Source organism: Aptenodytes forsteri, unplaced genomic scaffold (genome assembly GCF_000699145.1).
Source record: "Aptenodytes forsteri isolate BGI_AS27 unplaced genomic scaffold, ASM69914v1 Scaffold173, whole genome shotgun sequence".
Classification (NCBI taxonomy): domain Eukaryota; kingdom Metazoa; phylum Chordata; class Aves; order Sphenisciformes; family Spheniscidae; genus Aptenodytes; species Aptenodytes forsteri.
In genome coordinates, this window is record NW_008794449.1 from 2,586,384 (window position 1) to 2,601,670 (window position 15,287).

The following is a 15,287-nucleotide window of genomic DNA, read 5'->3' on the forward strand; positions in this document are numbered from 1 at the left end:
CCATCGCAGAACCAACCAAGCCTAAATCATCCCCAATGTGCAGGCCTCTTAAAAATGCTGAGATGTCCATAAGGTGCGTGATGAGTCCATCAGCTCAGCAATCAAACAGAAAGCAAGCAAAATTAAAAAGGAAATAACGCACACGCGCACATAGATACACACACACACGCACACGCACAAAATAATAATAATTATAATCAAGATAGAAATGTCTGGGGTTTTAAAACCAAGACGTGTCCCTAAGTTTGCTGTTTCAATATGAATCTTGTGATATTCTCCCCACAGACACATCCAGTTTTGGACTGCTGTTCTTTAAATGGTTTTAGAAAGACTTGCCTACATGTGTATCTGCTTGGCTGAATGAAACCCGCTTGCTGACTGACTCCTGTTTGCACCACATCCCCCGTTAGACGCACTCATGATCCGTTGCTCTGAAGAGGTTCTGGTTTGCTAGCAAGAGGCATGAATAAAACCAAATGCACTCATTCTGTAACCAATTTACACACCCTGTCTTTACCCCTTCCTCCCTCCAGGTGCAAAGTAGATCCAGGCTGTAGCTCTGAGGATGGTGTGAGATGGATGTGGGCTGATTCCCCATGGCATCAAGCCACTCCTCCATCTGCTAGTGAGCTCTGTTCATTTCTGGTGAGATGAATGCAGACCCAGCTCTTGCCTCCATGGTGTGCAAGATGCAAGGTTCTCTAGACCCTGAGGGTCTCCCACTACGCTGAACCATGGTGATATCCGGGCTGGCAGCTGTATGAAAAAAATAGCCAAACGCAGAAGAGACGCAGGAGCTCACTCCTTTTTAGCTGGCCATGAAACAGGTTGAGATGTTGTTCTGGAGGAGATGAGCAGAGGATAGGACGGGGTAATCACGCACAATTGTCCTGTGGTGACAATGACCTCTGAAGGGATAAGGAATGCAAAGAGACAGCACATCCTTCCCAGGCAGCAGCTGTGCCTTCAGCAAGGCCTGTTGTTTCCAGAAATGGAGAAGAGGAAAAGCTGGGAGTTGGCACCAAAAGGCAGATGAGCTTCCAGCGGTTCAGAGACCTCCAGAAGACATGCAGTTCGGCTGGGGGTATCTAGGTAGAAGAATATTTTGCATTGTTTCATTTGGTTTTCCTCAAAGATTTTCTTCCAAAATGTGTGGTGACATTTCCTCTTAGGAGTGGCTTTGAAGGAAGCTTTTACCATCAGTCCTATTCACCACCTTGCTTCATGGCAAACCCTTCAGTATCCTTCTGATATTCCACCATGAGAAAACAATAGCTTTGTTCCAGTTGAGGAAACAAAACGGAAAGAACTAACAGCTTTAAAAAAAATCCCTCTGGTTGATTTTTGAGGCCAAGCTCCTTGCCTGGAACAAAATGAGACTTGTGGCTCTTGTTTTCCAAGCTGAGGTGGGAACAAGGGAGATGCTGTGCTGTCCATTGCCAGAAGGAACAGAACCACCACCAACAGGATACCACTGAGCAGAGAGAGCATTTTTGCTGCAGTGCTACGACCAACAGGACACAATGGGAAAGACGGAGGGGGACACAGGTCTCTTTGAAAAATAAGAATAACCATATGAAACACATGGGCAGGGGAGTGTCGGTCTCCTCCTCCCCTCTTGACCCTTCCTCTGCCCCAAGAAAGCAGCTACACCACTGTTTGCCCAGGCAGATAAAAGCCACAATGGTCCCACTCTGGACGGAGCTGTGGCATTTTTCGGGGATCCTTGAGGTTCCTCTCCCAGTGGGTCACTACCAAGAGATAGAGTTGCAATGGCTCTGCAGGAGAGGATCTCGATTTGCTCCTGCCCTCCAGGATCCCTGCAGGCAGGCTGCCTTCCCCTTGGGGAGACTTTTAATAATACTGAGTTCATTTCCAAGTCCACTCCAGAGGTTACAGCCCTAGGAGGGCAGTTAAAGCAGCATGACAGAAGTGACCTCCCAATTTCCCATCTGCAGAGTGATGATGTGATGTTGGGGGAAGGTTTGGGGGGGGGGCATTCTGTGTGTAATAGTTTTTCTCTAGGGCAAAGGCAGAGGGGAAGCTGTGAAAAGGAGAGCTCCACCTGAATGTCTTGATGTCCCCAGAGCCAAGATTCCTCTGTAGTCTTTTCTTTTAACCCCTGGGGCTTTGTTGCTTTGTCCATAGATTTTGAAAGAGAAAGAAATGAGAGAGAGAGAGAGGAGTGCTGTTCAGGTGACTCTGCTTACAGCCGATCAAAACTTGCACTTGGTAAAGATGATGATCTTGAGTGAGGCACGACTTGGTTTATCCCTCCCAGGGCGTCCCTGGCAGGACAGTTCTCAGCTGTCTATGCTCATGAGGGTTATGACTTGTTCAAGTTTGTAGGCAAGTTTCTGTTTCCCAGCCTGGTCATCTTGATCAAGGGCTCCGAGAATCTGGAAAAAGAGAGAGAAATAAGTTGTAGGGATTTAATTTTTTTTGCCCAAAAGGACTGAGTCGAGCATCTTACAGCAGCAGATGAGGGTCAGCTTTCCCTAAGGTGGGTCGCAGGCTTAGCTTAGATAACACAAAGCAGGTCAGTCAGCAGAGAACTAGGCAGGCAGTTTGGGATAGAGCTGACTAAATGCAGACCTCTACATTGCAACCAATCAAATGGATTCTCATCTTGGAGATCAGTTATTTGGTAGCTTTATTCATCACCTTGCAATGCCACTTGAGATGCCTTAAGGTATTTCACTCGGTCTTCAACACACAGAACCATGCTGGCCACCTTTAAGTCGTGTGTCATGCTTGCCGGACCATTTTAGGGTGGTTTAGGGTTTCTGAAATGGCACTGGGCACATATGCTTAAACAACTTTTGGCCACATGTGATGCAGAGCTCATGTAGGGCTCCTCTGTAGCAAGCTAACATCTGACCGTCCACTACTGCAAGCCAGCTAAATCTGATTGACCGATAATAGGAGACAAAAATAACAGGGATCTAGATGGAAGAGTACTGGGGAGACCAATAATCCCAGGCCCTCCCTTTCCAGACCCCAGGCCTTGCTTTTTGTTCCTTAAATCTATCATGCCCCTATCCAGGATGAAGATAGGTATCTGTGAGACATTCTGGGCCCTGGGAACGGGTGGGCTGTCCCATGGTCCTGCAGAACTGCTCTTCCCCCACCAAGGCTCTTACCTCCTCGCTGTACTTGCCAACGTAGGAGTATATCTCTGAGAGCGCACTCATAGTGTTGAACTCATTCATATGCATGCGAGACTGCTCAGCCAAGTATGCGTTCATGTCCTGGTCACTGATTGCTGGCATTTTGGCGATGTCTGAATAGTACCTGAGAGAGAGAAATACAGGTGTTTCTTGGGGGGAGAAGTAGGGAGTCAAGAGATGAAAGCCATCAACAGTAAGGAGAAAGGACACACTTAGCACTCTCGGGCTCTTCTGGCACATCAATGATATACCTGGTCATGCTATTCTTTTACAGCAAGGGAGATGACTTAGCCAAAAGTGGAAATTACTGAAGCGCTATTCCTGGACACCAGACGTGTTGTATTCACCCAACCCGATTCTGAGACTGAAACGCCAAAGAGCATCCTGCAAACTTTCTCCATGCCATCAAAGAAGTAGGCAGTACCTATTGATGCTGGATTCCTTTGTCAGGCCTTCAAGGGCTTTGAGCCCTACCTCCAGTCCCACAGAAAAGTCCAACTCATCCCACTGAGAGCTCAGGATTTTGCTCCCACAGACAAAAAAAGCTTTGCATGCTTTCTTGCACCGTTCACACTAGTACAGCTGCATCCATTGCTAACAACATCCACCTCCCGCACTGAATCCAGTCTATCCCAGCAACTCCTCTGATGCTCAACATCTCCCTTTTGCCCCAGATTTTAAGCTGGCCTGATGTCACAGTTTGTGGCAACAGGCTTCAAAACACCCCCCATCCCCGCTCTGACTGGGGAGAATCTTCTTCCCTTTGGAGTCAGCGACATTCCCCTTGAGCTCAAGAGGTCTGGGGTTTTATCCGTAAGATATGGAGCCCCCTGAACCCTTGCCCATCAGGTTTCATCAGCAGAGTAAGGTCTCTTTAAGGAAGTTGCTATTTTCAATGATGTCCTTCGTCCCCCAGGTAAGGCAGGTCTTGGAGGACAAGGTTTGCGGAAGGTAATCAGTCACTGTCACTTGCAGCTGTGCTCTGCTGTCAACTGGTTAATTAGACACCATCATTTACATTTTTAATTTCTGCGATTTGACATTCTGTGCACAAGGAAAAAAAAAAAAAAAGAAAAAAAGCCCATAGCTGCAGCAATCCACAATTTTATAATTAGGAGGCAGAGGGGACGGGGAGCCAAAAGAGCTGACAGGTGTCCTGTAAACGGCGTTGAGGCACCTGCTGAGATGGAGGCTGTTTTCCACTGCAGAGAAATTGGACACTGAAGTGCTGTATGATAAGGATCCTTCAGACAGACAAGTGGGAAAAGACTCTCTATGGCAGAGCAGGACAAGCAGCTGCCGAAGTCTCCTATGAAAGACAGCACAGTGCAAGAGCATTGGGAGGAAACCCCTCCACACCAGAAGGCTCCAGTTTTGCTGTCTGGTTTTGTGCCCTGCACTCCCATCCTGATTTACTGCAATGGGTTGGTCTCAGTTGCTATCCTGGTTTTGCAGAATGGGGTTGATGTAACCCTCGGGACAGAAAGGCATAGGAGGCAGAGGTCCTTCTCCCAGCTCTGTGCATAGTTTTCCAGCCTGACTGCTTCCAGAGCTAGACTCCGGCTCATCATAAAATCTCGTGCAAACCTCATTAACTTCACTGCAACTTCCAGTATGCACAACATTACTCTCCCTGGAGTCCTAGCATCTTGTCTTCTGGGCTCAGGACCAGCCAAAAATCCTGGTCTAACTCAGTCCCATGGTCTAAATATTTCCCAGCCCCAGCACTCCAGTGATGATTGGTCTGGGCTTGGTTTTGCTTTACACTTTGCCTAACCCCCAGCCCCCAAGTGGACCTGAACAGATGTCTATAAGGGAAGGAGCCATCTGGAAACCTCATGAGGACCTGTCCTGCAGAACTACCTCCAGGATAAGATGATGAGCAGGATGAATAAATATTTCTAGACCTTTTCCACTCCCAGAAAACTCAAACAAGTCTCAGCATCAACAGATGGACCAAATCAGACCAGCGCTGCATGCACTTCTGACAAGAGAAATCATCAGGGACTGGTGGCATCCATGACAATGCTATTGCAGGTTCCTCAGAGCCAAAGCACATTGCTGAGAAACAAGGAGTCTTATGGCCAAAAAACAAGGTGTGCCTTGGCACCCAGAGAAAACTACATCCATGTGCAACCAGCACAGTTCATCGACTTGTGGGGAAAAACAGCCTGCAATGCAGTGAAATTCATTGATTTATGGTGCCTAAGAAGAGCCCATGGAGAAGAGCCCAGCTCCTCATGAATATTGCATAGGCACCCTCCTGCTAGGCGAAATGAAAACTGAAGGGGATTACATCACTGCAAAAATAAATGAGGCCGGTGGAGGAAAGCAGAGGTACTGTGTTGTATTTGCCAGTCTGGCTCTGACAAGCAGTTGAAATGCTCCTTTTCCTCCCTGGTTTGGATGGTCATCAAATGATGGCAGACAGTGGGTGCAGGGCTGGGACACTTCTGAGAAGTGAAACACAGACACACATATCGTCTGCTTCTCCAAGTTTCTCCTGTCTCCCTTTCACCTGGTAGCAACGCTCTCCTGGGTCGGTGACTCACAAGGGTCTAAAAGCTCCTGGGTCCCTTTCCAGCCCTGCAGAGATATTTTCCCAGCAGCATAACACTCCCATGACTCATCTGAACAACGAAAAGCAACACAAAATGCTCCCTGGAGCGAAGGACAGGATGCAAGAATCTGAGTTTCAGGGCTTGGAGGCCTCTCCAGCCACGACAGACTCTCAAGCTGTGATCTCAGTCTTCTGGGTTCACGGGCCATTACCCACCACCATACCAAAGTGTCCTGGTCTCCCCCGGACTCAATTCCCTGGCCATCACACACCTGAGCAGTCATTTCTCATTAAGACTGCAAACCAAGATATTGTGCAAGTGTGTTTTTCGGGGGAAATAAATGAAAAAGAAGGAAAAAAACCCCCATGTACCAATAATCAAACCTAGCTGCTAGTCCCGGGAGAAGACATATAATATCCTTCCATCAGAACTCTGCCATGGCCAAGTGGCTTATTTATACAGAAGTGTTTCTAATGAAGCCATCATTGCGCTATCTAAAGAAATTATGAATGTGTATATTAAAGCATCCTAGCAGGGAGATGACAACATCCCTGCTGAGTCTTTATTTACCTTCTATTTGAGCCCAGATCCTCAGAGGTACTTAGGGCCTCTCTGCCATTTGCATACCCCTAATGTCTTCAAAACCACTGTGAAGCTGTCACCGAACCCCAGAGGTCCTTACATTTTCACTGCCGACATTTGCAAGGCTACCTGCGTGCTGCTTCCCTTCGCCCCTGCAGCTGACAGCTCTCACACCATAGCTGAACTGTGAGGCAATGCAGGGAGAGCGAGATGCTCTTTCACCACGCTGCTGCTGTGAGCACCCCAAAGCTGAGGGCCACCGGGTCTCACCTGAGTCACGGGCAGATCATTGACTCACACTTCCATAGCCCCAGAGGCTGCATTAGCCAGCAGGAGGTTGGGAATGTAAGACTAAGCCAGATTCCCTCTGAATGAGACAGAAAGGTAGCAAAGCAGCAAGTCTAGCTTAGCCTGCCTCCAAAGGTTCAAGACTGAGAGTCCAAAGTAGAAGACGGTGTCTACTTGTTCAGATGTGCACCACTCGCTGGCCTGGTGCTGCAGATTTGCTCCTTCTTCTGTACTCCATTTTTGGTTATCATCTCCAGTGGATCCTTCTCCAGCTGTTTCCAGGAGATCCTTAGATGCACATCAAAAGATCCTTTCTTATGTGCTTGAGTTTCCCCTAAATCACAGGAGGAGACTGAGTTCTTACCTCAAGGCTGCTCATTCTCCAATGTGGCAGGAAACTTGTTCGTTAGACATCAGAAGCCCTCGAGAAATTTGTGTAAATCCCTCACTCAGGCACATCAGCAAATAAAATGGAGGATGTGAGGATTACTAGACCATAGGATATGACTTCATAGGTATCACTAGCACTGCTCAGCCCAGCCTGGCTTGAACAAGAGAGCCCATGAGACCATCCACTGCCACTATCGTATGGGGAAGGTATTTTGGACACACCAGTATATAGTAGTGCTCCCTCTTATTCTCAGAGAATAATTGTTCTTGTTGCTTTCACATCCTCCTCTTTCCCTGGGTTGTGTTTGTTTTGGTTTGTTTCGTTTTCCTAAGGAAAGCAATAAAACAGTGATTTGTTTTCCTAAGGAAAGCAATAAAACAGTGACCTGGGAATACATCTTGCCCTCTGTTTAGCCAGGGGTAAATGCTCTTGCCTTCGGTACCAACCAGGAAAGGCTCCTTAGTGGAGCTGCTTCACAAGAATGACTGTGCCTGCTGCCACTCAGTAACTCATTAACTCATCAAAAGAGAAGAGAAAAGCCGTGTTGCCAGTGCTTCCTGAAATTTTCCAGCACGCCATGGTTTAGGCAGCTTAGCATGGAGCTAATTGCCTTCCAAAAGATCTTTTTGTCATGGCTGTTGTTGTGCCTTCGCTGGGTTGGGACTGCACTCATTAATAATCATTTTAGCATATGAAAAGCTTGTAACGAATCCATGTGCTGCAGACGGCAGACGCAATTACAGCAATAACATAATTAAGGTTATGCAATAGCCGGCTGTATCCAGATCACTGAAGGAGGAAAAGATGTATGAAAGGGATATGGGGGACTGCTACAGCAGAGAAGGGTTGAAGGAAAGCTTGGGAACAACCTAGCGGCCAGCTCTTTTATGGGATGAAGTGAAGCAACGCAAGGGCATGCTGTCAGTTCTTCTGTTGACATGGCATGGCAGTTTTAGCTTCCTGGGAGGCATCTGAGCTGTGAAGTTTGCGTTTGTGCTGATTCAGCTACAGGCAGCCGCAAGACTCTGTTAGCCCAGACTGATCCTATTTTGGAGGGAGGTTCAAGGCCAGGGTGTTGGACACCGATTGGACTTTGGCAGTAAGAGCATGACAGCTAAGCAAAAGGTACCGTCCCCAAAGTTAGCTGAAGATCTGCCAGTTCTTCCAGAGATTTGCCTTGAAGAGCTTGAGGGAACGATCCTGTCTGTGTATGCATCCCCTAGCTGGGGCAATGATTTTATTTTGCACGTGTATGGCTTTTCCTGCTGCTTTCCATCTCAGAATAAAAGGTAGAGAATGGGCGGGCAGCACTGAGTCAATGGCTGAAGAGTGAATCGGTGAACAGGCAGTTTCTCTGGGAAAAGATACCGTCCAGCATCGTCTCAGTGCAGAGGATGCGTGGGTCTGAGGTTGTACTCTCTGCATATAGACACATTTTCATCTTGCCTGCCGAAAACTGCACTATGTCAGAGCAGCATGTTACTGTGATGAGAAAATATCAGGAGCTTTTTGGAGACTAAAGGTGAAGAAAGGCAAGCGAACAGTCTTCAGATACACCAAAAGCTGCAGCAAAGAGGCAGGGAATGAGCTGTACCCCATGTCCCTGGGGATGTGATGAGACGACATGGGCTTTAATTACAGCCAGGGAGATTTTGGCTGGCCATCAGGGAAAACACTCTGATGGGAAGGACAGGGAAGCGCAGGAACGGATTGCCTGAGGAGAGCAGAGGCTCTGTTGTTGGAGGCCTTTAAGAAAGGGGTAGACAAGCATCTGTCAGGAAGGCTTTAGACAGAACTGATCCTACCCTGAGGCAGGAGCTGGTTGGGTTGACCTCCTGAGGCCCCTTCCAGCAGCGGTTTTTATTATCTCTACTGACAACACCCCCCTACCTTAACCCTTGGTATGCTATATCTTGAGCCTTCTTTCTGGCAGGGAAAGGAGACACAGAAGACTGCATTTTTTAAAGTAGAGCCAGGATTTGTACCTGTCATTTGATGCTCTCTTTTAAAGCCTTTGGAGTCACCCCAATGTTTCTGTTTAAAACCTCAATAACTTACAATGTTAGGGTGCGTGCAGCTTATAATCTTTATTGTACTAAACTAGTCCAATTTGTCTTTCTTTCTAAAGTTAGCTGCAAAGTGGCCAACAGACATCACAAGCTCTGCACTGGAAGAGACCATCTATTGACTTCAGAGTTCTGGAACCACAGGCTGACAAGTGACGTAGGTTAGATCCCGAATGGGGACAGACTATCCATTCTGCATACTCCAAACATACTCCCACAGCATTTTCTATTACGCTTAAGACCTCGACATCTAAAGGCTTATGCCATGCAAATCATAGTTGCTCCAGGAAAAGGAAATAGATGAGGTCACGGACCCAGGACCTGGGTACCAACAGCTAGGTCAGGTAACGTTTGTACCCAGGTTAACATAATAAACTGCAGATGTTGTAATTCTGAATCCCACAGATCAGGTCACTTTAAACCTCTTTTAGTCCTGAACTTGGCAAGCCTATTTTGAATGGTCTTCATTAGAAGATTCTCAAGGTGTTAAGAATATTTGCCATGTCTCCATTGACTTTCAGCTTTTCTTTGAGTGGCTATTTTTAATGCACAATAAGCAGCCAAAAGGAGACCAAGTCCTTGCAGGGATGAGAAAAAAAGCACCAGTTCCTCTCCTTGCAGCACTGCAGGTATTTTGGGCACCAGTGTGCAATGGAAAAACTCTCTGGCTTCTGCTTTTTGTGCTCTGCCCCTTTTCAGTTTCCCACAGCCCTGCCTCCGTGCCAGGCTTTGGTAGGGAAACATCGTATTGATTGTGATGCAGGCAATTAAACGGTGTTAATGAAGTTCAAACAAGTGTTATCATAAGCTTGGCAGCATGGAGAGAAATGAAAGGTCAGCCACAGCCCTTTGTCATCTTTTCAGTGTGGTGTTGAATGCTAATGAGACAGTCCCAATTAGAACAGGCTCCCCTTTGTATTGCTTGGGGATTGCATCAAATGCTCCCAAGTTCTCCAGATTTCTAGGCTCAAAGGGGACATTTGAAGTAAACTTGAAAAGATGCAGATCTGAAGCTGCTCTAATGTAAATTCAGCAAAGCCTATGGAGTTTTACTAACAGAAGTCAGATGAGAATCTGGTCTACCATTCCCATTCTTTCCCTCTTTTTTCAATAGACTCAGATAATCATAATTGAAAAGCCTCCACCTTGTTTCAGAACTACAGTCTGACTCTTCATGGCTTCAACAAAAGCCAAATAGTCTGTCCCCATTTCCTGGGTTAATTCTCCCGCCTCAGTCAGGCCTCATCTTCTGCCGCAGGAAACCCAAGTTCTGCACCCCGATACTTTTTAGCCATGCGTTTTCACAGCGAAAGAGCCCTGCTTGTGTAACTTGAATGCTGAACCTGGTTTTCCCAAAAGTTGGGGTTTCTCAGTGGGTTTGGTTCAGTGGGCAGAATCCACCTCTGCTTCCAACAGCATTAAAAAAGGGCTGTTGAAATCAAACTCCCAGTTGACTACCATGTGGAGGTAGACCATTGATCAGGCCAGTATCTGTAGCTATTCCCTTCCCAATGTACATTCACACTCTAAAGAGGTAGAAAACTAAACTTTGAAGGATTGGAGCTATGTACTTTCACCCATGCCTGCTTCTTGTGCCAAGGTCATTCCCTGCTTTGAGTTTTGTGAGTCCTAAAGGCACACACCACACTAAGAAACCAGGAGTTGCAAAGGGAAGGCTTGGAGTAACCCAGCTCGGCTACCATTTCAACAGACCTGTTAAAAGACAGGAGCCTGTCTTTACTCCAGAGTGCCTTCAAGTATGGTTACAATCTACAACTGCCTAATTGCCCTCTTACAGATTCTTCTTCATCAAAGAAGTTCATTTGATTTCAGGTTCTTCTGATTTACTCAACTGCTTTTTAAACTCCTCCACTGAAAATCTTTTTATCTTATGATTCACTCTTTGAAGAAGTCTAGTGGGCTTGAAGGATGCCGTCTCCAGCTGATACTGACTACAGAAATAGCTCCAACCAGTACTGGAAGCTATTGGATTTGGAATAACTCTCTCAAAGTACAGTTGCAGAATGGAGAAAAGGAATTCATTAACTCAGGGTAGAATTGAAATTATATTCTATTCATCCTTGATATGTTTTTTCTTTGATCTACCACAGCATCCAGGTGCCACTGCCTTGAGTCTGTGGAATTGACACAGAAAAAATATAAGCAGGGCAGAAACTCTAACCATATTCCAAAACCTCCAGCCTCCCCTTGGGCTTCAGTTCAAGTTGTCAGACATCAGTGCAGATAACAACCCAGCACATGCTGGGCACAGAAATCCAGTGCTGTTTACTAGCAGTAGGAGGTGTTATGTACCTCGTTTGCAAACCCAGTTGTTCGGGAAAACTTCTAGGGAAATGCAGCACCTATTGCTGAAGATCTCTGGGCAATAGGATTTAGCTCCAAAAAGTTGCAAAGTGAAATCAATACTGGGAAAAAAAAAAGGAATCTGCAGCCTTCTGTTTATCCAGGAAAAAAAGTTGTTGCATGAGGAAACACCCTGTTCTCCACCTTCGTGCCTCCGTTTGTCATTCAAATGTACCGTCTCCAAAGATAAAAAATCAACCAGGATCATAAGTAAAACAAAGTATTTGTCCACAGAAACCAACCACCCACTACATGCGAGGTTGCTAAAGCGTCACTAGAGTATGACACCTTTGGGTCACTGTTGGTGCAAACTTGATTTCTAAATGAATCTCAAACACCTCTTTCCCCCTATCCAGGTCAATCCAGCAATCAACCTCAATACATACTAAGAAACTTGGACACGGTACCAGAAGTAGGTCATAATTAAGCAAGGTAGCTCGTAAGAGCCTTACAGGTTGCCTAGAAACGACATTTGCAGAAGTGTTTAACCACATCTAAAAATAATTGTCCAGACAAATTGGAGGCCAATGGGAGCATTATTGTAAAAAATGTCACCTCATGCCAACTAGGGGACAGAGCTCTTTGATCAGCCGTGCCCTCCTTTCACAAAATGAGAGAAAACCATCCCCACCAGAGGAAATACAGTGGTTTACAGCGCAGTGTGCCTACAGTAGCAGAGGTCTCATATAAGCTGCACGGCGTGGTATCAATTTTAGACAATGCCTATGAAGTCACCCAGGCAAATCATTGCTTAAAACTGGATGGCATTGTACAGGAATGATCTGTAAGATAAACCCATCCTTGTATTTACAGAGTAGTAATCATTCTCCATCTGTGCAGTTCCCAAATCTGTCAATAACACCAGGCAAGCGTAGCATATTGGAAAACAAAGCACAGATCAACTTCTGCAAGGCTTGCTCCGGCAGACACGCTCCTGCTGAATGGCGTGCAAGATGCGCTATTTGCTTGCCCTGCGGAAAATCTTAGAGAAACTGAAGGAATAGTCGTCTTGGTTGTATTGCCTGTAGTGTGGCTTTGCCAGACACTGACCTTCAGTGCAGTAGACTGAACAGTCCAGCTACAGGTCTTGCAGATGTGGATAAAATGCTTGGAAAGACCTCTGACCTTTCAGAAAATACCTGCAGAGCTTCAGTCACCAGCCTGTCAATCTTATGGCATCTCATTCAAAGCACAGAAGAGCCTCCAAGGAAAGCTACTGGACTCAGAATAAGGGGAGATAATTGTACGACCTTTGGGATCAAGGCAGCGTGGGGACTGTTACAACGATGCTGAGAACAGCAAACCACTTCTGGTCTGTGTGGAAAGACTTAGAAGCCCACGTACTTCACAGGGCTCAAACACATCACCTCCCCTTCCTTCCTCCCTCTATCACTTCTCAACAGTTTCTTCTCAAGAGAAACAATGATGGCATACACCTTCAGTTCACACCTCTAATTAAATTTCCATCTCTGCTGCAAGGCACGTGGGAATAAAAGGCTAACACAGAGCTTTCTGCTTAGGCAACAACCAAAGAAAAAAAGCCCAGAGGCAGCTACCAAAAGCAATACTGATGATGCCTCCTACCTCCATCCATGAAGCAGGGCCTCGCGGTATAACTTGCTTATGTCATTCCTATTTCTAGAGCTAAAACTCACCTTTCCACCCAGTTCTTGTAGCTGGGGATGTCCTTGGCGTAGAGAAGCTTGTTGGAGGGTGAGTCTTTGCCCAGACGGTGCTCTGAGGTCGAACAGGAGTCCATGAAAGTCTGAGCCACTACAGAGAGGCAGGCATCTGTGATGCTGTTCTTGTGGATGTCAAAGACGAACTGCGGGTTCTTGATCATGTTCACCCAGAACCGTAGCGGCAGGCTGCAAGAGGGGCAGGAGGGGTGGAAGAGGTGAGTCAGTCAGTGCACAGTTCACAGGCTTTGTTGTGCGAGGTTATAATGCTGACTGGTGGATGGGAATCAAAGATCACGGTGTGGGGATAAGGAATCTGGGATAAGCCCTGGTATACAATAAATTGGTCCCCTACAGGACTCTAGAGACAGCAGTAGAGTCACCTCGGCAGTAGCTTTTTCCCTGTTATCCTTACAAGCCAGATTTTGTCAGTCTTAAAGTCAATGCCATCTTATCGAAGATGCACATAAATTAATGGGAGTATAATTGAGGTGATGAAAATGACTCCTATCTTCTCTACGTTAGGGTGCAATGCAAAGTTGTACCTGTTGGCTGCTTCATCAGACAAGGATAGGCATCACATCTGCAAAACTTATGGTAAACACTTGTCATTGGGGGACTTGGCTTTTAGCCCTCTGTCCTGGTTTCGGCTGGGATAGAGTTAATTTCCTTCCTAGTAGCTGGTACAGTGCTGTGTTTTGGATTTAGGGTGAGAACAATGTTGATAACGCACCGATGTTTTAGTTGTTGCTGAGCAGTGCTTACACTAGCCAAGGACTTTTCAGCTCCCCATGCTCTACCGACTGAGAAGGCTGGAGGTGCACAAGGAGCTGGGAGGGGGCACAGCCAGGACAGCTGACCCCAACTGGCCAAAGGGACATTCCGTACCATGGGACGTCATGCTCAGTACATCAACTGCGGGGAAAGCTGGCTGGGGGGGGCCGCTGCTCGGGGACTGGCTGGGCATCGGTCGGCGGGTGGTGAGCAATTGTACTGTGCATCACTTGCTTTGTGTATTATTATTATTATTAACATTATTATTATTATTATTGTTATCATTATTTTATTTCAATTATTAAACTGTTTTTATCTCAACCCACGAGTTTTTCTCACTTCTATTCTTCCAATTCTCTCCCCCATCGCACCAGGGCACGGGGCGGAGGAGTGAGTGAGCGGCCATGTGGTGCTCTGTTGCCGACTGAGGTTAAACTACGACACCCTCATAGCAACCTTATGGGAAGAGAGGTAGGTAGAGCTCTCAGGCTGAGACTGGGAGTGTTAATGGCACACACTGTGTGCTGTGGACACCATGTACTGTCACACTCCACAGCTCAAGCCCAAGACCACGTATGATCCCAGCATACTGGGCATGAAGCAGCCCTTACGTGACAGGGAAAACCCTGTTGCCTCAAGGAAAAAAGGAGAACAAGTGTTGTAACCTTTGAAATGAAAATGTATCTGCCCTAACTAAGGAAATGTTATTCCAATTGCAATCTAAAGCCCTTTTTTCCCCCCTTTTTCTCAAAAGATCAGTTCATTTGTGTGAGATGCCCTGAGGTATCTACCTCCAGCCTTTGCCTCAAGTCTTTCTGTGTCAGGGAAAATGCATTCATACGATCATGGCCTAGGAGCTGAGATGTGTCACTGATCACAGAGTCAAACTCTTGTCTCTCTGTCAGGTAGACTGTTAAGTCTCCCTTCAGTGTCTGCACCTTCCCAAGAGGAGGTTATTCTTCAGCTTAACAAATTCACCTGATGTTCAGGCTAAACTCCCCAGTTCCTCAGTTCCTTCCATTTGCTCATTACCCCCATGTGTTCACAGCACCATAAAAAATTCATCTCCAAGTTCCCATTTTGGGTAACAGCAGGCAGTTTAGCATATCCTCACAGAGAGATGACACCACGTTTTCCTAAACCATTGTACGTTCTCCTGAGCCATCAAAATCACAGAGCAAGTGTAAGAAAAACCTCACACAGGTAATCCTATCTTTGAGTGGTTAAACATTGGAACAGGCTGCCCAGGGAAGTGGTGGAGTCCCCATCCCTGGAGGTATTTAAAAGACGAGTAGATGAGGCACTTAGGGACATGGTTTAGTGGGCATGGTGGTGTTGGGTTGACAGTTGGACTCAATGATCTTAGAGGTCTTTTCCAACCTCAATGATTCTATGATTCTATGATTCTATGA

At 46.5% G+C, this 15,287-nt stretch overlaps 1 protein-coding gene across 1 annotated transcript in view; it reads right to left on the reverse strand.

The window, feature by feature from the left end:
• Nucleotides 1–2,288: 2,288 nt before the first annotated feature.
• Nucleotides 2,289–15,287, reverse strand: part of PLXNA4 (plexin A4) — a 462,713-nt gene continuing 449,714 nt past the window's right edge. Inside the window, exons 29-31 of the mRNA XM_009290424.2 lie at nt 13,078–13,290; nt 3,144–3,294; nt 2,289–2,399 (exon numbers count right to left, since the gene is read on the reverse strand). Coding sequence (XP_009288699.2) covers nt 2,304–2,399; nt 3,144–3,294; nt 13,078–13,290 — 460 coding nt within the window. The 3' untranslated portion in view covers nt 2,289–2,303. The remainder of the gene's footprint in view (nt 2,400–3,143; nt 3,295–13,077; nt 13,291–15,287) is intronic.